Source organism: Pagrus pagrus (genome assembly GCF_965226575.1).
Source record: "Pagrus pagrus genome assembly, chromosome: 24".
In the NCBI taxonomy this organism is placed as follows: Eukaryota; Metazoa; Chordata; class Actinopteri; order Spariformes; family Sparidae; genus Pagrus; species Pagrus pagrus.
In genome coordinates, this window is record NC_140206.1 from 14,775,213 (window position 1) to 14,798,873 (window position 23,661).

The 23,661-nt window shown below is 45.0% G+C and overlaps 1 protein-coding gene across 2 annotated transcripts in view; it reads left to right on the plus strand.

Annotated features, from left to right (window-relative positions):
• Window positions 1-23,661, plus strand: part of appa (amyloid beta (A4) precursor protein a) — a 39,684-nt gene that overhangs the window by 2,591 nt on the left and 13,432 nt on the right. The window contains exons 2-7 of one of the 2 annotated variants that reach the window (XM_084347685.1): window positions 16,405-16,572; window positions 18,711-18,840; window positions 19,089-19,201; window positions 19,645-19,835; window positions 20,187-20,536; window positions 21,079-21,246. In XM_084347685.1, coding sequence (XP_084203811.1) covers window positions 16,405-16,572; window positions 18,711-18,840; window positions 19,089-19,201; window positions 19,645-19,835; window positions 20,187-20,536; window positions 21,079-21,246 — 1,120 coding nt within the window. The remainder of the gene's footprint in view (window positions 1-16,404; window positions 16,573-18,710; window positions 18,841-19,088; window positions 19,202-19,644; window positions 19,836-20,186; window positions 20,537-21,078; window positions 21,247-23,661) is intronic. The other variant, XM_084347686.1, reaches the window with a different exon arrangement.

The window sequence follows — 23,661 nt, forward strand, 5'->3', positions numbered from 1 at the left end:
TAGCCTTTCGCCACTGCACACACACACTCTTTTGAACACACGGCTCCAGGAAGCTGCTTTTCCTGACGGGCCCGCGGTGTGGAGCGTGGGAGTTGGATACCAGCCTTTGTGTATTTGTAAATCCTTGGGAAATGGCTCTTGGATGGGCGCAGGCAGTCTGTTTGTGTGCATACTGCAGTCTTTCAGCCTGGGGCGGACCAGCCCTCTCCCCTTATTAGTGAGTTTAATGCCATTATCCCTATTGGCACTGCCAGTGTTTCTCTCTGGCACCTTCTCCGCTGCTCACGCTGCAGTTTCATTTCTTTGAAGGAGAAAATCCAGCCGACACTAATATATCTCCTCTCGCTTTCCATTTTCTTATTTTACTTTTTACTGGGCCCACTTTCGACTGCCTCGCCCCAAACTTCTGCTTCAGTTTGTAATTTCCATTTTGCAGAATCCAGCGTTGTCCGGTGTGAGAAAGCTCATAATCAGACTGCAGCACGTCTTATGGCTGTGCTGTATTCAGGTCAGCAGAGGCTAATGTCGGTGAATAATTCAGTTTCTCAATCTGTGGATTTATTTCTGATTGTTGACTGTTGGGCTGACCTGGTAACAGACGCCTTTGCTCTGATTCTGAGAGACTTGACACCAAAAACCAGATGTTTGCTGCTGTGTTTGTTGTCTCTTTTTCTATATCTAACTCGAGTGGCTGCACTGGACATCAGCGTTGTCAAAATCTCTATATATCTGTCATCGAAACGGTTTCAATACTCATTTTCTCCAGTATTGATAAACCCATACCAGCTGAGCTTTCTCGCTCTCTCCTCTGATACATGGAACGTCATGTTGACCGATCACTCATTCGATTATTAACAAACAATCAAGTTTAAAAGCACTCAGAGCTGCCAGACATGCTGGTTTCAGATTCTAGATTCTCTTTTCCCCGCAGTGTCTCGTTGTAGAGTGAGTGTACTTCGGCTTTGGACTGTTGGTTGGACAAAATGAGCAATTCATACTCTTCACCTTCAGCTCTCAGAATTTGTCATTGACATTCTGACCACATGATTCGTCTTTTAAATGAAAAAGCTGCCATAGAAATGAGAAAATGGGTTCGGGTCGTGCCAGTCAGTGTAGTGATATTAGCTTGCTCTCTATGTGCCTCTCTGTAAACAGTGGATATTGTCATGTGGCAGGACTGGATGTCCTCTTCATAATGAGACATGAAAGCAGTTAGTCTCCAGCACTTCCTGTTTTTCTCTTACGTCCTTTGTCTTAACCTTCATGTCCAACCAGTGTTGAAACGTCCCCTGTTCAAACGGCACATATTGTCCATCTTGGTTGTGTCAACAACAACAATGACACCGCAGCGCTCCCAATTAATGTTCCCCTCTGTATCCCCCTCTGTCTGTCCTGGAGAAAAGAATTCCTGACCTTTTGATACTGTTGTTTCTGTTGTCATGGTCCCTGGAAACAGGGATGACACTGATGTGTTTGCTGTCTTTTTGGAGCTGCATGTCCACTGCTTCCCTTCTCTGTCCACCTAATGACACTTCAGACCACTTCAGAGTTCCCTGGTAGTGATGGGAAGCTGTTCATGAACATTGAAAATAGTTTTATCTAATAGTCTTTGCCTCTATTTCTGTGGCCATTTTTGCATAATTCCCTCAATCCTGAGTCTTCTTTGTGTGTTTTCCTACTGAAAGGTAGCATCCCCCCTTTGAAAGCATGCGAGGAATCTGGTAGTGCTGATTTCAGTGGTAACAGACCAGTGCATCGCTCAAAGGCATGCTTTGTGTTTTGCAACCAGGTCTCTGAATGAGATACGGTTGGATGCCAGAAGGTTTGATTAGATTCAACAAGTATCTGATGGCAGGAGAAACGGTTTCCTCGCACGTTGACTGAAGAGAACATTCTGATTTATGGTGCAGGTCTGTGCTGAGATGCTTTACTGAGAGGAAAAAATGCTGGCCACTGAGCAGGCATACAGGGTACTCAGCCACTGCTGTGAGAATTATTCTTTAGCCAGTTTGGGGATCAGATCGAAGGCTCATTTGTGCTCAACGTTAGATACGTACAGGGATACAGATGAAGCCCCGTCTCTACTCTGTGACCATTTCATCCATATTGTGGCCATTTTCTGAATGTGTATGGATGCAGACGACACAGCGGTACCATCGTGCAGGATAGTGTGGCGAATAGTTAAAGCAAGACGACCATAGGACATGAGAAAGAGGTTTGAACAATGCGTCTTCCGAAAGCACTTGAAACGATGTTCTGTGTCGGTTTCTCTCATTGGTAATACTGGTGAAGATAATACTCTGTCCACAATTTGTGGTGTATTTAATGGTCTTGACTCTGAGCTGCCCTTTAGTGTACGTATTGCTGAGCATTCATGCCAACATAAAGGATGCATGGATGAACGTGAGCAGTTACGGTTACATCATTTGAGACAGATTAAGCTATGTAAAAGTATTTTTGAGCCTTAAAAGCCTAATTTTCTGACTGCCATGAAGAGCAAACCGGTTCTGTACAGATACAGTACTGCCAAGTTGTAAAAGATGGCTTCTACATGGTTTTCTGCAGAGTTGAAGTCTGGTTGCATTAATCATGCCAAGACAAAATGTGAATGATACAGCTTGTGTACAGAATGTTCCAACTCGCTACTTTGAAGTTGCGAGTCAGTCCCAGGAAAAGCCTCTTCAGCACGCTCACCTCTTCATGACTGGCTCGTAATTAGCTCCATTAGGTCAAACATGTACACACCCCTGGCGTTACCGCCTGGCGGTCTTCAGGGAAACCAACATTATCCCTCCCACTTCTCATATTAGAGCGAATCTCGCACCAGGCAGCACCATTCATCACCATCGGAGCGTCATTTCCATCTGTAAATATCAGCAGTGCGCCACGAAGACACACACTTCATTTCCGCTGCTGCTGAGTAAGCAGCTGTTGGTAGAGAATCTGAATAATAAGCCGAGAAAACAAGTCGCTCTGACCTGCGCAATTACTCAGCGGCAGCGGCACATCAAGCTTTCGCTTCATCACCGAGGAAGCCGCACACACAGTTTTCACGTACATCTCATCTCTATATGTCTCCATAAGTGTCAGGTGTCCCAGTCAAGGCTGTGGTGTGTTGTGTTTGTGTGTGTATGTGTGTGTGTGACTGACCTTCCATCTGACCTGAGATATGACCCAGCCTGTCATAATCTGACCAAGGCCAATACAATCAGGTGTTAATCATGGATTTGGCCTTACAGATGCAATGCTGTCAGTGTGTGATGGATGAGTCGGTATATAAATTTAACTGTGTATGTGTAGATGGTGTGGATGGTGTTGAAATCAGTATATTATATTATACACGCATCCTGACTCGGCCTCGCCTCAGAGGCATCTGACTTAATGATGCAGCCCATTCAACAGGCCGCTCTGTGTTGGATCCCAGACTGGAGTCGTGTAATGAACCAAAGAAAGGCGGGCTCACCTCTAAGCTCTCACTTATAAGAGAGAAAAGGTTCTGCCCGCACCTCTGTGCCAGTTTTGATATTTATTTCAGGGTGAAGTGCATTAAGGCTGATATGAAGCGGCTGGCCTTGAGATGACTCCATGAAACCAGAGTGGCACGCAGCATATTTGATACCTCTGTCCTATAAAAGCGTACTCGAAAGTGGGTTAGAAATGCATCTCTATTTTCAGTTTAGTAGCTAAGGAGAATACAATATAGTCGCAACATCCCAGATTGAGTTTGCAAGCAGATCTTTGTTGCATGTCTGCCCCCTTTTCCCTCCGTGTATCCTATCTGCGATCTCTCCTAAGTAAAACGAGTGAGAAACCAGCATTGTAATGAAGTTCTGTAGTGCTGCAGAGATGCTCCGACCTCTAACAAAAACCTGTTTGTTTGGAAAAAGACCTCAACAAATGTCATATCATCATCATATCAGGCTGAAATATCCCCCAAACAGTGGGTGTATTCAGACAGGATTTAGAAATCAGACTCAAGTCCTATGCTATCCATTACAACACATTCACATTAAAAATAAAAAAAGAATTAGATTAGAATTATATTAGTGCCCAGAGAGGTTGTATGCAGGCGTCAGAAATTTGTCATGCACATATTTCTACTTTGAATTAATAAAAAAAATCTCCCATAAATTAATATTTAATTCATGAATGTATTAGTTTAAATTTGTAAGGCAGAGTTCATGAAGAGCGCGTACTTCTAATGCAACTTTCAGTGACCACTGCCAACTCCAGACACGTTGCCAGAGGCTGTCGAGGTTTGTGACCAAAAGGTCAGAAAGCCACGAAAAGTTCAGAAACGCACCACAGAAGTGGGAGGGGAAAAAAAAGTGTGTCCCTTGATGTTTTTGGATTAAATATCTGCTTGGTTTTCAGCTGGAGCTGAATTAAATTGAAAGAAACACATTTAATTTAGAATTCTTTATATTATTGCAGCAGTTTAATGTGACAGCTCAAAGCTCAAAGCACAATCTTTCCATCAGAACCAGTACAAACCAATTCCTCCTAATGAACCTTAGAGATATTTCCTGGAACCACAGTGGAGCTGGACTCTCTGTTCTCTCCTTTTCCTTTTACTAACTTCCTTCGTTCTCATATTTTCATCTTCTCAGCACTCTTATTTTTTTTATTAAATGGATTCACACCAAGAATCGCTTTGCCCCAGCACATCTTTGATTCCTGCTGAGGTTGCTGACTCATTACTTTAAAGATGTGGGCTCTTTTTGAGAAAGTTTCTCCTCGATGGTGAAGTTCTTTCGTTTAACCAACTCCACCAGCACACAGAAATGCCCATGAGGGCCCTTGTTTTCCTCCATTTCAGAAATGATCTCATCACCTCGTCCTCTCACTTCTCTCATCCCAGTCTCCTCTCCCCTCATCGTCCTGGGTGTTCAGGGTTGCCATAGCACTGGAGTCTTCCCCAGGTGCCTGGCACTTGGACTATAATTAGGCTGCTGTGTGTTATTCCCGTCGTTCTTCACACCCATTCCTCCCTTTCTCCCTCCTTTTACCATTTTCCACCAGAGCGATTTCTCACATTTTTCTTTTTTTCTCCAAAACGCTGTGTCATCCATACGGTATGTTACTGATGTGCTGCATGCCCTCGGCTTGAGATTCACAGTTCAGAGGGTTTATGAAACTAGTACCTCTTCGTGTCGGGCGACACACCATCAATTGTAGATGACAAGTCCTCTCGGAGTCCAAGTGTGAAATTGGAACACTCGTTTAAAATGCCAAGTTGTGTGAGTGCGTGTGTGTGTGTGTGTGTGTGTGTGTGTGTGTGTGTGTGTGTGTGTGCATAAGTGCGTGTGTGGGTGGGTGGGTGTAAATGAGAGAGGGCGAGATGGAGATTTGCGTCAGAAAATGGACCGGTATTCTTGACCGTGCCCTGCTATTTTTGGATCCGTTTCCTGTTTGGTCGCCATGATACAGGCGGACTTCCTGTGTTTGTGAAGTGGAAAGGCTTGATGCAGAACTAGGTGTGTGTGTGTGTGTGTGTGTGTGAAATACCGTGTTGTCTTCTTGTTAAGCCAATATTAATCAAAACTGTATTATTTTAGTAATACTAATGAATAAACTAATGTTGAAGTAGGTAAGTAGGACCCTCTCAATACAGCAAGTGTAAGTGACTAATTACTCTTTGTTGCTGATGAGTATCCTGGTGGAAATACTGACTGTGTTCCCAGTTTACCTGCCGGTCCTGTGGAGGCGGTGCTCATAACCACTGATGATAATTCCAGTCATACACACCCATCAACACCCCGGGGCCCTGATTCACAATGACGCTGATTAGGCGTTCCCTCGACTCGCAATCATATTTTTCGCTTTAAACATGGTTATTTGGCTTCTAGTTTATACATATTTAATTTCTGCCTTTTTTTTTTAAATGGAGTCTTTTCAAGGACAGAAAATTGCTGCTTTCAGCTTCATTTAGCCTCTTCTGAGATTGATGGTGGTTAGCACATTAGGGGAAATAGCTAAGTTGAAGCGAGTCGTTTATTTTGTGCTTTTTTTCCAGCATTTTTGTCTGATAGCAAACGCTTTTCATTGTTTCCTGTTGGGTAAAAGGACACACTTACAATTAGAGAATGAAGAGGCTGTTGCTACAGATGCATGGATGGGGGAAGGGTTGACATGTACGCACCCAACAAAAGGTTAGCCAAGTATAGAGTTCTCCAGGGACGTTGTGTTGTTGTAAGCAAACCTGGAAGTTAGTATCGCTCTGGTTCTCTCAACAAAAAGCCAATAGGATTTTTCAGATGGATTTTGGATTATTGCAGAAAATAATCTCTGTGGCAAGCGGAAGTTTATGATACTTGCATGTTTTGTCCAGTGTGGTAATCTCCACTTTCATGATTTCTGACCACCACAGCCTTTATTTTAGTCATCAAACCAAAAAACCCTTTAAAAAAAAACCCACTGACTTTAAGAAAAGGGAACTGGAACTGCACAAACGCCAACGTATGTCTATGTTTAAGGACTCACTCCTGTGGCACTCTATCTGGATTTTTTTTGTTTTTGTGACATAGCCCATTGCAAACATAAGATGATGTAACAGGATGTAAAGCGGGGGGGTATTGGAGGTAGAGAAATCTTCAGAAGACGGCGGGAATAGTTGCAGGAAAATAAGCGGAATAATATTTGATCTCACTCATCCATCAAGGTTTTCAGCTGCGTTCCTCCCCTCACTGTAGATCAGCATCATTAAAAGAACAAGCTCGTATCACGGATCGGCTCTGACTCAATCATCAGTCAGCTATCTCATGACAAGGGACAGTGATGCATCTTTTCAGTTTTGGCAAAAACAGCCATCAACATATTTTTAGGTGCGATCGTAAACAGATTTTCCCAAATTCTGATCTGAGCGGCCACAGTTCATGGTGTGATCACTGAGTGCCTCCTCAGTGTGCGTGCACGTCCATCTGTGTGTGTTGGCGGTCCTCTGCAGGGTGCCTCTAAGCCGAACACTAGTGAGGTCAGAGTCAGTTTAGCAGTCTGGTACCGAACGAGTCGGCCATTACACCGGCTTAATCTGAATTCTTATGGTACTCGGAACACCTGCACACACACACACTTCCTTTGCGTCAGCAAACCGACCCGATGATGAAATTCCTGCTCCCAGGTGACTTGGATAATGGGTGTCGCTCAGAGGGAGGTTATAACAGGCAGTTCCCCCAAGGGTTGAGAGCTGGCTCCATCTCCATGGCGATTATAACTAAGGAAACCAAGAGTCCCTCCATCACGTCTAGACGAATTAAGTGTGCAGAAGTCAGAACTATTTCTCTTACACACTTCTAATCAGATTTGGAACAGATTTGTCTGCGATGCTAATTCCCGAGGAACCCCCCGAGACAAAGCTTAATCGCATTGCATATGAATGAAGATAATGCTTCAAACAAACTTCTTTTTTTTTTTCCTCCCTGACTCCGTGAAAACTTTTGAAGGGGAGGACTGCTGGGACAAGCACGAAGAGAGCCAGCACCAGGCGGGCGTGGTTGATCTTAGATGTGAGGCAAATCAGCATGTTTACAGTCTGAAATAATGCAATGGGTTACTTTGAACTTCTTATGCCCGATAATCCAGGAGATCAATATTTATCCCACACTGACTCAGATCTATTGATTTATGCCCGAATGAACATGATGCAATGTAGTCTAAGGTTCTTCAGGTGCTCGGGTTTCATCATAACCTGTTCCACCTCCCAGACTTCACTTCAGCCTGCAGGAGGACGAGCCAGACAACCAGTCCCACCTCTCAGGAGCTCATTTTTTCCATCACACATTTGGTTCAGAGCTTGCGTTCGCCCCGGTATTTATTTATTTATTTGATGAAGGCATTCCGTCTGGTTTTACATCAGGTCTGTAATTGAACGTTCGGCCAGCGGGGGAGTGTGAGGGGGAGGGAAGAGGGTCCGTCTGCTCTGTAATCAGTGAAACGCACTAGCCACTGGATCTGCTTCCCAAACATCAGGCTCAGATAGCATCACACACACACACACACACACACACACACACACCGGAGCAGGATAATTTAGCACCCACACTTAAAGTCCAGTCAAAGATGATCTGAGGGGTTTAAGTAACAGCCACGTCTGCTTGCCAAGGTGACTCCAGAGTGTGTCTGTGTGTGTGTCTGTGTGTGTGTGTGTGTGTGTGTGTGTGGGTGTGCGTCGCCACCGCCGCGAGCGTCGAGCCTCTCTGTCACCTCGCCAGTCTTATCTAATTCAGCCGTCACACATCCTCCCGAGCTAAAGCAAACAAATTCCCACAGTGATGCATCTTGTAAACAACCCGCAGTCAGCCGCGCTTCTGCTCGATTCCACCGCGAGTGATTGATTAACGACTCAAAGCGGAAGCAATCTAAGTTTATTGTATTGCATAACACGTTATCCCGGTCATAAATGTTTAAAGGCTACCCCGGATAACTCTTTAAGACCCTTATTTGCATTGTGTTACTGCCTCTCGCAAAGAGATGCCTTTTTTTCCTCTCTTGGGAGCCATTGTCAGCCGTCACCAGTTGACAGTATCTTGGGCGTGGTGCATTGTGTCCTCAGCCTGGACAATAAAGCCTTGTCTTGTTAGCGACTAGCCGGACGTAGCCACAGATTCCTGTTAAAGATGTGTGCCAGCAGAGAGAGAGAGAGTGTGTGTGTGTGTGTGTGTGTGTGTGGAGCTCCTGCGACACATCTTGCTCACCAGGGAGTCTCCCCCTGGGATGAGAGCTGATCTTAAACACCCTCCCCCCTCGTCGCCCCCTCCTCCACCACCTTCACCCAACTCTCCATGGCAGGCCTGGGCCACTCAGATAAGACTGTACAATTAATAGCACCGCAGGACCAGCGCCCATGGGGACACTTCAAAGATTGCGTGTGTGTGTGTGTGTGCTTACTGTGCACTCAAACACATTAAACCGTGTGTGAGTGAGAGGATGCGCGCATGTGCGTGTGTGTTTTCAGTTTGTAAGTGTGACGCAATATTTCTCTTTCTGACAATCCTCATTTACATTTAATGGGTGATAAACCTTTTCCTGCCGTTTTCTTTGCTTTTTTAGTGCCACAGATCACATCTGCGAATGTGCCAGCCACAAGCGGGTTCGCTCAAATGTGTCGGTCCCTTTACACAATGACTCTGGGATGGGAATGGTTAGGCAATTTTCCATGACGGGGAAGAGGAGTTATTATGTCTCACAAAGAGCCACACATGTAGAGGGGCTGTGCAGTTGCATAGAAAGAAGAGCTGAAAGTCAAACAAAGAGAGGTCTTTCTGTGGAGCAGAGCTGCAGCCATTAGTTGATTAATGTTGACAGCTATTTCAATAATCAATTCATCGTTTTCAAGCAAAATGTCAAACATTTGCTGGTTCCAGTAAGTATTTGCCGGTTCTCTGAACAGTCTTTGTGTTTTGGACTTTTGGTTGGTCACTTTTTTTTGGATTAATCAGATCATTGTGAAAATGACTGACAGATTAATCTCTAATGAAACGTAATGGATAGTTGCAAGCCTAATGTGGAGTCTTTTCTGTCTGTTATGACGACATGGTACCTTGGTTGCAGTCAGACAATCAGACAGGTTGTAAACAAACCAACATTTAAGACTGATGGCCATTAGCCAGATTATTTTGACTTGGGTTGAGGATTTTCTCTATTGATCAAGCCCTTAACTCAGTGTTTTTCGATCCTGGTCTTGGGTGCCCCACCTTCCCTGCCTGTTTCCCTGCTCCAACACACTGATTCAAATGAATGGGTCCTTATCAGGCTTCAGCAGAGCTTGATGACGTGCTGATCATTCAAATCAGGTTTGTCGGAGCAGGGAAACATCTGAAACATGCAGGGCAGGGGGTCCCCGGGAACGGGGTTGAAAAACACTTCCTTAACTCATCCACACTTCAAATAGAAAACATAGTTTGGTTTATCATGACTTCCATATCTGTATAACTTATTTTTTTATGAGTAGCATGTAGGGATTACAAAGTTCTTCTCATTATACAACGCTGTTGCAAAATTAATTAACAATTAAAAAATAAAATTAATAAATTAATCTTTAATCTTAAAAATAAATGAACTAAAAATGAACTTTTGCCTGGATTTGTGGCCTCCACTGCATATACGCTGAGGATGACTTTACAGGGAAGTAGGAGACAACGTGTGTCCAGCACTTGTGAAAGGAAATGATGCTGATGAAAAGCTGGAAATTTTAATGAGGGATAATGAGGATTTTATTGTAGTAATTATACTTTCCTGCAAAAGTCATGTCAGACACACAAAGGTCCATGATCCACAAAACATTTGCAAGCATTCTGCAGTATTCTGCAGCATGGGGACTTGATTGAAGTTGAACTTGAAAACTTAAAACAAACAACCCACAAAAACCCCATAACATGAAACGGCCCCATACAGCTCATTCAGCGTAATCCAAGTCTCCAGAAGCCCCAAGATCCCAAATTGATTTTGATAAGGCGTTATTTACACCCACTACATACAGGGGCTGCGCTAACGCTTTTAGCGTAGCAGCTACAGTGAAGATTTTGTTCTAAAATAGGTGTAAATAGCATCTTTTCAAATCAAATTGGGATCTAAGGGCTTTCGAAGAGTTGGATTAAGCCCGGTGAGCTGTATGGAGCCATTTTATTTCATTTTTTCAAGTTTTGAAACATGTCCCCGGCTACTTCAGTTTTTGCTGCAACGCCCCACGGTGCTGTAAAGCTCCAGAAATGTTCTGTGAACTATGAAGCTTCACCCAACTTTCCGTCTGCATGTATATAATGACTCAATTTTCATATCTGAGTGAACCTTTCCTTCTCTACATGTGTGTAGTTGATTTTCAAGGCAGAACATTTGACAGCCTGTCATATCTTCGGTTCGCCTGGATGTGATGCAGGTTGTGGTTTCCAGCTGTGGAAATGGGTCACCTGTCTCAGACGGGAGCCTTGATTTCGACTCGTGGTGTAACATTAAACGCACATGCACAGTTCACGCGAAACGCCGCAGCGAACTCGTCGCCCTCATCACAAACCTCCTTAGGGTAGCAAAGCACTCTATCAAATTGCCCTCGCAAATAATCTCCCTTTAATCGCTGCACAAACTTGTATTGTTGTTGTATTACATTATTAGATTGTTGCTCTGTCCGTTTGTGTTTTCCTTCCTTATGTGCCGCCCTCCGGGTAAAACAAATTCCATTCATCCTCAAATTATTATGGCGATGTTGACTGCTTTGTATAGTTTATAAACCAACATTGCATGCCCAGCTTTAACAACTCAGACATGGTCTATGTGCAATTTAATTTTGTGGTCCCATATGCGTCAGCAGGCCTGGAAGCTTAGGTCTGTGTTTTCTTTCCGTGACTGACTCGATTTTGGACACAAGGCTGAATGTTTTCTGTTTTATTGTGGAATTTGTTTGCTAGCTTCCCTCGACTGCAGCTGTTTGGTCCGCGGCTCCCGCCTATAGAAGCGTTTCGTCAGACGGCGTGGATAATAAAAAGCCGCAAGAAGCTGGGAAGCATTTTTGATGGATCACTGCTTCAGTTGCATCACTTGTAATTTCTGTTGGGAGGGAGGGAGGGGGAATTAGCACGCCAAGCAGTATGTGAGCAGGGTTTCTGCTGACTTTAATTCAGCTATCTTTCTCGGGGTCAATCTCATAAAGCATCAGCCTCCTTTCCCCCTGGCTTATTCGCTGTCGATACGGTGATGGCTATCATGCCAGATTGAGACCAAAGGGGGATATTTCTCCTGACCAGGCTGCCGTCCTAATCCTCAGTGCCCAGATTATCGCTCCCTCCCCTCCCTGCGGGACGGCCAGGCTGGCAGACTGGCAGCGCTGTGAACCAGAGCTGAGATCGGATAAAGATGGAGAGAGGGGAGAGGGAAGGAGATGAGGGAAGCCTGCCGTCTCCTGCTATAATATAGATTTGTCTAACACTCGGCTGCTGATGTGTCTCACCATTTGTCGGTCTGCCTTTCTTCCAGTCCATCTGTTGCTCGCCTGGTTGTGGATTCCCAGCCCCGCCAGGAGAAAACAAAAAAACAACCCTCTTACTCTCGCTGTCATTATCTCTTCTTTTACGGGGAGGATTTGCAGAATGCAAATTGAATGCAATCCCTTATTTCTCCAGCCGTTTGAAGACGCAGAAGGGAAGTGCTGTGATTATTTCCTGCGCGCACTATAATCGGCAGCGGTGCTGTTTGTCTGGAAGATCTTTCATAATTTCATGGCAACCGGCGCTGAACTTAACCGAGAAAAGATGCAGTCATTCCTTTTCTCTAAACTACCTCTGCCCGACAGCAGAATTCCCCATCCTTTCTCCACTCTGCCCCGCCTGATTTCCTCCAGCCTCCCTCTCCGCCTCTCACCCTGCGTCCCCACATCCTTTCTGTTTTACAGAGCGCTTGACCTTCTTGCTCGCGCCCGAAGGCTTATTGTCCAATTCATCTGTTCTCCAATCTCTCTCCGTCTCTCGGCCATTGTGGTTATTGTTCTTTCTCTCACTTTCTCCTCGCGCTCTAGCCTTCGCCATCATCCTGGGACCCTGATTTATAAGCTTGCAGCGAAGGCTTGGCTGATCCTCCCCCTCCACCACCTCCTTCTCCTCCTCTTCCTCCTCCTCCTCCTCCTCCTCCTCCTTCTCCTTCAGCAGAAGACAGAGCAGTGGAGAGATAGCGGTGGAGAGGCTGAGAGGCAGGAAGGAGAAGGCAGAGCGATTTGGCGAGGATATGATTTGCCAGCCAAAAGAGGATGACACAAAGAATTTGAATGTCAGCGAGCACTTGGCACTGATTTGCCTACCTGTGCCTCGAGCAGAGGGGAAGCTCGGTTATCTCTTTCAATAAGCGACAGGGAGAGGCCAGAGGGTGCGCAGATAAGGTCAAAATGAAACTGGGCACCCAGAAAGTAAGTTAATTAAAAGATAGCTCGCATGCAAAAACGACTTTTTAAAAGATTATTTGAAAACTTTCTGCTCTCCGTTTGCCTTCGGTTTAATGAGCAGGATGGGATTTGATCTATGCCCCCGTTAGCGCTGCTCACTCACAGATGGCCGTGTGGGAATCGAGCGGCAAAAACCCCCTAAATAACCCTGTGTGGTGCAGATGGCTCAGTGTCAAGACTGATGACCACCAGTGTTAAGTTGCCATGTGTTGGAGCTGAGGAGGGGGCAAGAGGGGATTTTACCTACTCTGTGTGTGTGCGTGTGCGTGTGCGTGAGGGATTTACTCATTTCCGTGCCACTACAGCTTGCGGCTCACCGTGTCGGCCTGTGACGGATGTGAACTTTGCAGGTGCATATTTGACCGCTGGAATCAGGTTACGCCGATCTGTCTGTGTGCCGCTTCTACCCCCCATCTGACAGTTGGTCGGTTGGTGTCGGACCTCCAGGAACACATTTTAACACCGTTATGATGGCTATTCATTGAGAAGCAGAAATGATGAGAGAGAGAGAATGATCCTCGTGGCTCCAAACTACAGTCAAACGTTTAGGTGACTGACTTTTCTTTAAGTGGAAATTAGTTCAGAGTGAAAGATAACTGCCCCCAGGAGACACATTAACATAGACCAAATGATACGGATACAAGGCTTCCTTACATCTGTTAGTGGATGTAAGCAAGCTGTTGATAGTTTTGTCAATGAATTAATTAGTTGTTTGGTCAATCAGTGTTTCCCAGAGCCTAAAACGATGTCCTCAAATATCTTGTTTTGTCCACAACTTAAAGATATTAGGTTTATTGTCATAAAGGAGTAAAAAAACCAGAAATTAGTCACGTTTAAGAATCTGGAATCAGATCATTTTAACTTTTCTTTTCTCAAAACCCCTCAAACCAGTTGATCAATTAGTTTTGCAGCTCTAGTAGTAGATAAATAGCCATATCTGATGACCACAATACAAAATCAGAAGCATTAGCAGATGTAAACCTTGATGAACTCTCATATAGTTGAAAATAAACCAACACACCCTCATCCTGAGTGAGTGTATTTCTCAACAGCAGAGGTGTGACTCCAGTTCATGAACTCCAGGGCTGTTTTGCAAAATAAACTCGAAACACATTTTGGAGTTATTTTCTGGTGACATTCTTAAAGGCTGAAGTAAGCAGGAGGAATCTGCTCACTGACAGTCTTCAATGTTGAATAAATGAATAAGTTAGAAGGAAAAGTCATATGAATAAACCTAGACAAATATGTAATGTATCAATGGAACGGTGACATCAAGACATTTTAAAACTCTGCTCAGTAATAGAAAATCTTTCAACAGGGTGAATTCCATTTCATAAATATTAGGCCTTAAAAGTCATTAAATAGTCCGTGCAAACATTGAATCTAATCTCATTTATTCATCTTTGTATTTCTCTTTTGTCAAAATGAGTCGAGCTCCTCTGCATTAAGGCCCACAATTCTGATGTTACAAATTTAAACATAACACTGAACCTAATGCTGTCTATTTACCACATATCAGCACTTATCCGGTGCAGATAAACATAACTCACTCTGATAACCGTATTCCCACAAAAACCCTTATTCTGCACACGCAGGGCCACTTACCTTTTTACTGTGCATCAATAAGAAAAACACAAGTCATCTTAAATTTGGTGAGAAATGAACTGGAAAAGGTCTCAAAATGTAATGTCTGTGGACACCCTGAATCGAGGGAAACGCGACCAAATGAGTGATTGGCTGTTGCGTTAGTCGATTTCGTATAGATCCAAAGTTATCACCTGGAATACATTGTGATGTCTGCCGGTCTCAGGTGTGAATCTATAAGACAGGAATAGTATCGGATGATGCACAGGTGATCGCACCGGCAATCCAGCACGATATCCCCGCAATATATTCTTTGTTTGTGAATCTTATTAATATTTTGCATCTGTCACAACCTCTACCTCTCACCTCTGGAGGCTAGACAAAATATGACTCTGAAATATAACGCAGAGCATAAAGAAACACCCAATAAACACATCACATCTGAATTAATCACACAGGTGTTGATTTATGTGAACCTGCAGCTCCTGTTCTGCAGATCTGAGCCTTCTTCCTATTCTTCCACCGAGTGTATAAATACGGCTGATGTGTATAAATGGTGAATAATAGAAGCTGATAAAGTTCATCTTTCCACTGATAGAGCAGGTAGACGCCTGCTAAATCGATTCAGGCTTTGAGCTTCATATGCATCCAAGCCGATGGCCCCCAGCAGCTATTCTCATATTGGAGGGAGGCCTTCATGCCCCCCGGCTGCTTCAAGTCTGGAGGAAAAAATATGCTATCCATCTCACAAAACAGCATTTGTTTGCCTGCCAGGGCCTTCAAAACCATTAACAAGATTAGGGAGCACACAATGGCAACAGTCCCTCTCCTCCCTCCCTCTGTCTCCTTCTCTGCCCCCCCCTCCTTTTCCCTCCCATTTTGTTCTCGCTCATTTGCCAGTACAATGCAGACATTCAGTGGTTTGTCTGCACCTCCTCTCCTGAGGGAAGTTCAGCACAAAACCTCCTTATGCAGGCAGACAGCAGTGGCGCACACACACACACACACACACACACACACACACACACACACACACACACACACACACACACACACACACACACACACACGCAGAGGCAGAAACCAACACAGGAGCGTAAATTAACACAGAAATTAATATATTCATGCCAGAGGCCGACTTTCTGTGTCTCACACACACACTCGCATGTTTGCACACACACACACACACACACACACACACACACACACACACTCTCTCCTTCCCTTCAGCCAACCTGCTCACTGTGTGCTGCACTAACAGAGAGAAATGAACCAAAAACAAATCAACAGAGGTTACATAAACACTATACTGTCCTGGAAGCACTCTTTTTTAAAAAGCCTGCATGGACCCGGAGATGTACACTATTCCCATAAATGGTGTTGCGCAGGGCAGCTGAGTGGGTGTGTGTTCTTGTGCATGAACATCATAGACAACAGAGGGTGTATTGGATTGCTCCAGGCCTGTTGTTTGAGGCAATTTATTCCTCTGAAGCTATTGATTTTTGTGTCCATCACAGTGTTTTTCCAGCATTTCTCCAACAAGATCTTTGACAACTCCCAACGCCAGATATGAGCAGAGGCATCGAGCATGATGCTAGCACTGCAGTGGTTAAGAGTTTGATGATAGGAAAGCGCAGATCGAACCTGAAATGTCGAAGAGATCGGGCGAGGATCGCCAGCACCTCGTCTTCGGCTCTCCTCGTCTTCTCCTCCCTCCGCTCCTCTCATCTTACTCTTCATCTAACGCGCTAATCTCCTCTCCTCTCCCCCTCTCTATCTAAGCAATAAAATTTAATTGCATCCGTCTTGCATTTTTCAGCGTTCAGCGCTCAAGGAGGTTTAACATGAGTGGTATATCTCATTAAATCTCCCTCTCTCGTCTGTGTCCTCACTCCTAGGTGCCTACAGACGTTTCCATGGGTCTGCTGGCGGAGCCCCAGGTGGCCATGTTTTGCGGCAAACTCAACATGCACATCAACGTGCAGAGCGGCAAGTGGGAGCCGGACCCCTCGGGCACCAAGAGCTGCATCGGCACCAAGGAGGGCATCCTGGAGTACTGCCAGGAGGTAAAGTGTGGGGAGTGTGTGGGTGTTTTTATATGTACAACTGTTTATTTCCCCTGTAGAATCAATTAAATCTGATATTACACAGTCGTATTAATCCACCCTTTCGAGCCGATATGAATCATAATTGTGTATTCTACTAAATCTGCCTAAAGGGGTATAGATATATAGATAGAGAATGTAGGGGTAGTTAGGTTATTGACCATTTGTAACCATCATTTTTAGTGCCTGTCATACCCTCAAACGGCTCTCATTTGGCTACGTGTCCTGTGATATATTGAATCCTTAAACTGTAATTACCCAGTGTTTATTTTGTTCTGAGAGAGCAATAAGCCCGGGTGATAAATTTTTATAGTTGTGACATTTTAGTTGGATTTTTGGGTCGGATAATTTACATTTCAGCCGTTAAGCTGACACTCTTGGTGCAAATTAGAATGATTGAGCAGGTAGCAGCGCAGATACTTTATTGAGAACACTTTAGGGGGAGTGCACAGCAAGCAAAATTGGATTGTGGTTTTTTTTTTATTTTCTAGAAGTTTCACAATTTTATTTTGGCAAAAAAAAAACCTCAAAATTTGAGTTTTCACCGCAGGAGCATTCCCCAACGACTAGGAACCTTTTGGAGGCATTAAGTGTGTTTCCACCGATTGACTGTGGATTGAAAGTCCCAAAAAGTCCCTGCTTGAGGGGGTGGTACTTTCAAAAGTACAGGAACTTGCAGCTGAACATTTCTTATTGGTTGGGTACTCACAGTATTTTGTTTCAGGAACCATTTTATCAAATCTGCCCCCTCGAACCAGTTTATTTATTGCGCTTTGACACATCAATATGGAGTTACAGAAGAGAGCATACATCTATGGACTTCATCATTGCAGGATACTCATGCGCTAAAATGATGTAAAGACAGCTTTTCATAGACTAATTTGCCTCATCTTCTTGGGTCGGTAGAACATTTAGTTCCTTAAAATCACGTTCCCCGGAGTAAAAGTTCCACTCTCCTCTCTGCAATCAAGCAACTCAGCAAAAAGAAAACTACTGTGGATATTAGAGGGCAGACGGAACAGTTTGTTCTCGCTCGTTTGAGATAATATGAGAGCTCAGCAAAGTGAGTGGGTTACAGAGTCTGCGAACAGATTTGTTTTTACGCACCAAAATCCCCCAATTTGGCAGGATGACACGAAGCCAAAACTCCGCTCAGTAAACAAGCTGCTTAAGTCCTTGTGACTTCATTTTAAAAGCTCTGGACGGCTTTTAATTAGGCGGCGTGAAGCTACCAAACCAAAGGCAGGAAGACACACAGTGACCTCGTTGTTTGGCCAAAGAAAAACCGAGGCTCTGAAGACGCCACTCATGGCTGACGGTCATGAATTAACTGTTGTGGCGACTGAAACTGCGATCTTTCAGCTACTGTAGTCGTCAACCGCAACACCACACGTCTGTGGGGGAATATTTCAGCAGGCTTTCGCTGAACAAATGCACTATGTCTGAAAAGTTGTCTGATAAGAGGTGATGCATAATAAGATTGCTCTGAAAAAGCATGTAAGAGAGACTCGAAGGAAGATAAGCTATCTTTCTGTTGTTACCACTGATAATACATCCAGTGATAACAAACAAGTCCCAGCTTTACACGTTTTAACATTTTGAACTTATTATATCAAAATCCAAAGCAGAGATACGAAGAACTGTGAGGATTTTCCCTGCCCGGAGCTGAATGGAAAAGCCGATTTTTGGCAAACGTGAGAGTGACAAGGAAACCGAGGGGGAATTATTATCTGCATTCGGAGAGGCTTGAAGGGAGAGAAAACAGAAGAGGGGGTGTCATGAAAAAGAATGAGGGGAAGAGGTACTTGGGGAGGGACGACACGTCGACTCGGAATATATTGTGCAGAGGCAGATGTCATGCATGGCTGAGAGGAACATAGAGGTAAACACAGCCGAGTCCGCCGAGCGGAACCGGCGTCAGGGAACACCGCGGTAATGTAAAGATGGAAATATCTTGGAGAAAATACAAATTTACAGAAGTAGCAGAGCAGAATATGTAAACGAAGAGGGTGAAAAGCTGTCTCAAACAAACTATTAAGAGCTTTTCAGATGCTTGTGACTATGCGACACTGTTATAATATTTAATTCTGTGTGTGCAGGTGTACCCAGAGCTCCAGATTACCAATGTGGTGGAGGCCAACCAGCCAGTCAGCATCCAGAGCTGGTGCAAGAAGGGACGCAAGCAGTGTCGCAGTCACATGCACATTGTGGTGCCCTACCGCTGCCTGGGTGAGTCCCCTATAGTTTTTTTTTTTACTACTGATTTGCAGTTTTAGCTCTTATGTGAAGCATTTCTAGGAAAAGCAATAGACACATGAAAAGACCGGATCTCGCTGTGGTTACAAGAGCTGGAGTCAGCTCTGCTTAATGGGAGTTGTCAGCGTCGGTTAAAGCGTGTCTTCGGGCCGTCAGAAAGCCGCGCCGAAGCTGCCCATTGTGTATGAATTATAAATATGAATATTATTTTTTTGCTGCAGTGGGAGAATTTGTGAGCGACGCCCTGCTCGTGCCTGACAAGTGCAAGTTCCTGCACCAGGAGCGCATGAACCAGTGCGAGAGCCACCTGCACTGGCACACTGTAGCCAAGGAGGTGAGTACACACACACACACACACACACACTCACATATAAGCACCGTTTCCACTGCAGGAACTTTCCCCAGGGACTAGGAACCTTTGGAGGAAGTCGGTGTGTTTCCACCGCAGGGATCAGGGTCTAGATGAAGTTCCAGGGGTGTTGTTTAACCCTCCAAAAAGTCCCTGCGGGGGGTACTACTTTCCAAAAGTACAGCAACTGTGAGGGTGGGGCTTGCAGCGATGAACATTTCTGATTGGGCGGGCACTTGCAGCATTTTATTGCACCATTTCTTTGAATGAGTTGTTATTCAAGAACAAAATGTGCAAATGCAGACAACAACAAGCCTTTTAGTTCCTTGAAAACAAGTTCCCGGGACTAAAAGTTCTGGGTACTTTCCGTGGAAACATAGTGATAGACTTATCAGAGCCAGCTACTGACGTATTCTGTGTCTCCGTAGTCCTGCGGAGACCGCGCCATGAACCTCCACGACTACGGCATGCTGCTGCCGTGCGGCATCGACCGTTTCCGAGGCGTGGAGTTCGTGTGCTGTCCCGCCGAGGCCGAGCGCGACGCCGACAGCGCCGAGCAGGACGCCGATGATTCTGATGTCTGGTGGGGTGGAGCGGAGACCGACTACTCTGACAACAGGTACGCACGCACACACACACAAACATACATTCACACGCACACAGATAAATGAGGGCACAGCGGCAGCAGAGTAATACATCAGCGCTCAGATGATCATAGATACTGCCACTTTCATTTTCAACATTGCCGTGAGGATCAAATTTCTCTCCTTGGAAGCAAACTGCAGGTTGGTTCTAATTTAAAGTCTCTTTCCTCCCCTCCCTCCCATTCATCCTCCCTGCCTTCCTCATTTCATCATCCCTCTTTCTCTGTCACCTTTCCTTCCCCCGATCGCTCATGTTCTCTCCATATGTCTCTTTACCCTGTCCCTCCCTTACCTCCATCCCCCCCCTCCCTTTCCTCCTCTCTCAGTATGGTGCGGGAGCCTGAGCCAGCGGAGCAGCAAGAGGAAACCAGGCCATCTGTGGTAGAGGAGGAGGAGGAAGAGGAGGAGGTGCCCGAGGAAGACAACGAGGAAGAGGAGGAGGAGGAGGAGGAGGAGGAGGACGTGCTGGACAACGACCAGGACGGAGACGGCGAGGAGGACGAGGAGGCGGTGGAGGAGGAGGAAGAGGAGGATGAGGAGGATGAGGAGGGAGACGACGACGACGACCACATCATCGACACGCTCGACGACGGCGACGACGAGCCCACCACCAACGTTGCCATGACGACCACCACCACCACCACCACCACTGAGTCGGTGGAAGAGGTTGTCAGAGGTGAGGAACACGAGACGAGTTTTGGTCTTCATCTTACATATAGACTTATCAGGCTGCCTTGAGGTCCTTGAAAAAGCTCTGGAATGGTTTTAAATTTAAGGCTTTAAAGAAAAAAATCAGACGACAGGTTTCTTCACATTCAGATTAATTTGGAACAAGCTCGGCGGTACAACATCGGAACATGTTTTCCTCTCCATTTTTCACGCTTTGCTAGACACAACTGAACCTCGCGTTCCTCGACAATTAATTTCCTGCCGTCATTTTTCCTATTGTGCTCATTTGTCATCTCAGAGCTTCTATTAGCCACGTCCCATTAGAAGCGGGATTGGTTGTTCCAGCCTTGTTTCTTCATTTCAGTTGTTAAATTGCTCCTAAATTCCGCTGCCCTGTTCTGTAACATCAGGTCTTTGATTTTAATGTGTCTCTGAATTGAAGTGGCATGTTTTATAGGTGAACGCGCCACAAAAAGATGACGCTCTGAAAGGGATTATGGTGAGCTAAAGAGTGTTGTGACAAGTGTGTATATGTGTGTGTTCTCCAAGATGTGTGCTGGGCCAACGCGGAGACCGGTCCGTGCCGGGCCATGCTGCCCCGCTGGTACTTTGACCGCCAGGAGGGCCGCTGTGCTCAGTTTATCTACGGCGGCTGCGGAGGCAACAGGAATAACTTTGAGTCAGAGGAGTACTGCCTGTCTGTCTGCAGCAGCGTCAGTAAGTCCTGACCTCGACCGGCAGCTCGCTGCTCTGAATGCCGGTCGTTTCAATCTCTGGTTTGTCTCTAACCCTCACGTTTACTGGCCGTCTTTCCACTCGCCGCCAGACCTTAACAGCTGCTCACTTGGTGTGCTTCTCTTCCAGACCTGTCGGCTCCCTTTCCTGGCTAACCTTTACTTATTCACTCACCGCCTCTGTGTGCGTCTGTCAGACAAATAAATGTTTGCACTAAAAACAGACTGTACCTTTTCTTGTAATCCCTCGTGGATTCGTAAAGCCACCAACCTGATTGTCTCACTTTCCCCTCTGCATTCACGCTCAGTTTGACGCTTTGTAGGTGGAATCCTCGTAGCGTGTAAGAAAGCTATATGATGTTTTGCGAAACACATGTTCCCTTGAGCCAAACTGTACCTAGTTGTGTTTCGAAAGCTGTAAAGAGCTTGCAGAGGTGTTTTAGCAGTCGCTGTGTTAAAACCACAGCGATGAAAAGCTTTTTCTGAATATTGAGTAAAGGAGTCTCCTAGAGTTTGATATTTCTGATTGCCAGATTAGGTAAAACTTCTTAGAGCTGCGAGGATGGATTGTTTGGTCCTCAACTTTTACAGCTGCTTTCATAACCTATCAGTCGGTTTAAGTTCTTAAGAAAGAAAAGTCAAAATTCTTTGATTCCAGCTTCTTAAACATGAATATTTCCTGGTTTTCTTTACTCCTCTATGACAGTGAACTGAATATATTTGGGCTGTGGACAAAACAAGACATTTAAGGACGTTATCTGATGAACATTTTCCACCATTTTTCTGACATTTAATAGACCAACTACTGATAATTAATCAAGAAAATAACTAAAACCCTAAAATTGACTGATTCCTATCCACATTAGTAGTGAAACATGGCACCAAAAAACTGCACAGCATGCCCTGATAACCACAGCTGCATACAGAAGACTTGCCTTCAAGGCTGAGTACACTCTTTACATTGCCAGGTTTACAGTGTTAAGAGCAGGTATGATAACTACTGTAACGTCTATGATTGCAGTCACCTCATGGGCATCATCTCGCATATTACTTTAACATGAATATGAGCTGTAAAATCAACCAGGCAGATATTATGTAGCAGTAATCCTCACCTGGCTGCACACCCTCCCTTCACATCCCTGACGTGTCGCCGCCTTGCTTACATCACTCCTTCCTCGAGGAAATCAGCTGTGGTTAATGTTAAATTGCCGTGCTGCGGTTTGTGAAAATAAGAAACGTTTCCAAGGTAGCGGTAGGGAAAAAGCTCATCAATACATCATTACACGCTCTCGGCGCACACCTGCCTGCTACATCACGCTGTGATGATTGATTTTCAGTGGCAACACGGAGGACGGGGAGTTTGCTCGACGGTTCTCTCACCTTGTCACTACGTGTGGCCATTAGACTTTAAAGAAACAACATTTCTCGCCACTTCCTGTTGAGTTTGACGCAATCATCCAGTCACAAACTGAACTGATTAGATTTCAAATAGTAACTCCTGTGTTTTTATTGCCAGGTGTGTGTGTGTGTGTGTGTGTGTGTGTGTGTGTGTGTGTGTGTGTGTGTGTGTGTGTGTGTGTGTGTGTGTGTGTGTGTGTGTGTGTGTGTGTGTGTGTGTGTGTGTGTGTGTGTGTGTGTGTGTGTGTGTGTGTGTGTGTGTGTGTGTGTGCAGAGAGGGGAGGGGGGTGTTGTGCGTTACAGATGAGGAGAGGAAGGCAGTTTAAGTGTTCAGCTCCGATGATGATTTTAGTGTTGTGTAAGGTTCAGCGACCTTGCTCGGTGTGTGTGTGTGTGTGTGTGTGTGCAAATGTGTGTGCGTCTGAGTCACGAAGTGCATGATATGCCCCGCAGCAAAATGGAGTCCTGCTATCTCCATCTCCCTATATTTTGATCTAATTTTATCCAGAGTGAGTGTGTGTGTGTGTGAGTGTGTGTGTTTTAGGTGTGAGCGTGCATGTGCATGTGTGTGTTTTCGGGATGGGATTTCTGCTCTGCTGAGCATAGTGGAGGTGAGAAAGTGCTGCAGTGTCTTTTTTATCCCCCGAGCCAGCACACACACACACACACACACACACACACACACGGACACACACTGCACTCGCATGTGTGGTTAACTAACAATGATTCACAACTGTTCTATTGTTTAAAGCAGCTTTTTGCAAATATCAAGCATATGATAATTACATAAACAGGCACAGAAACACTGACTGACCACAAATAGCAACACATTTGTAATAATGTTAATATCTGTGCAGCCTTGGGTTGAAAATCTGGTTTTGTATCTGTTTCTTTTATAGCTACGGTGCTTTTGATACTACTGAATGCTGATATCGTATCATTTAAACACATGGTATCAAAACAGTAACCTTAGTTCCATCACTTTGCACCAGTGCTGGGC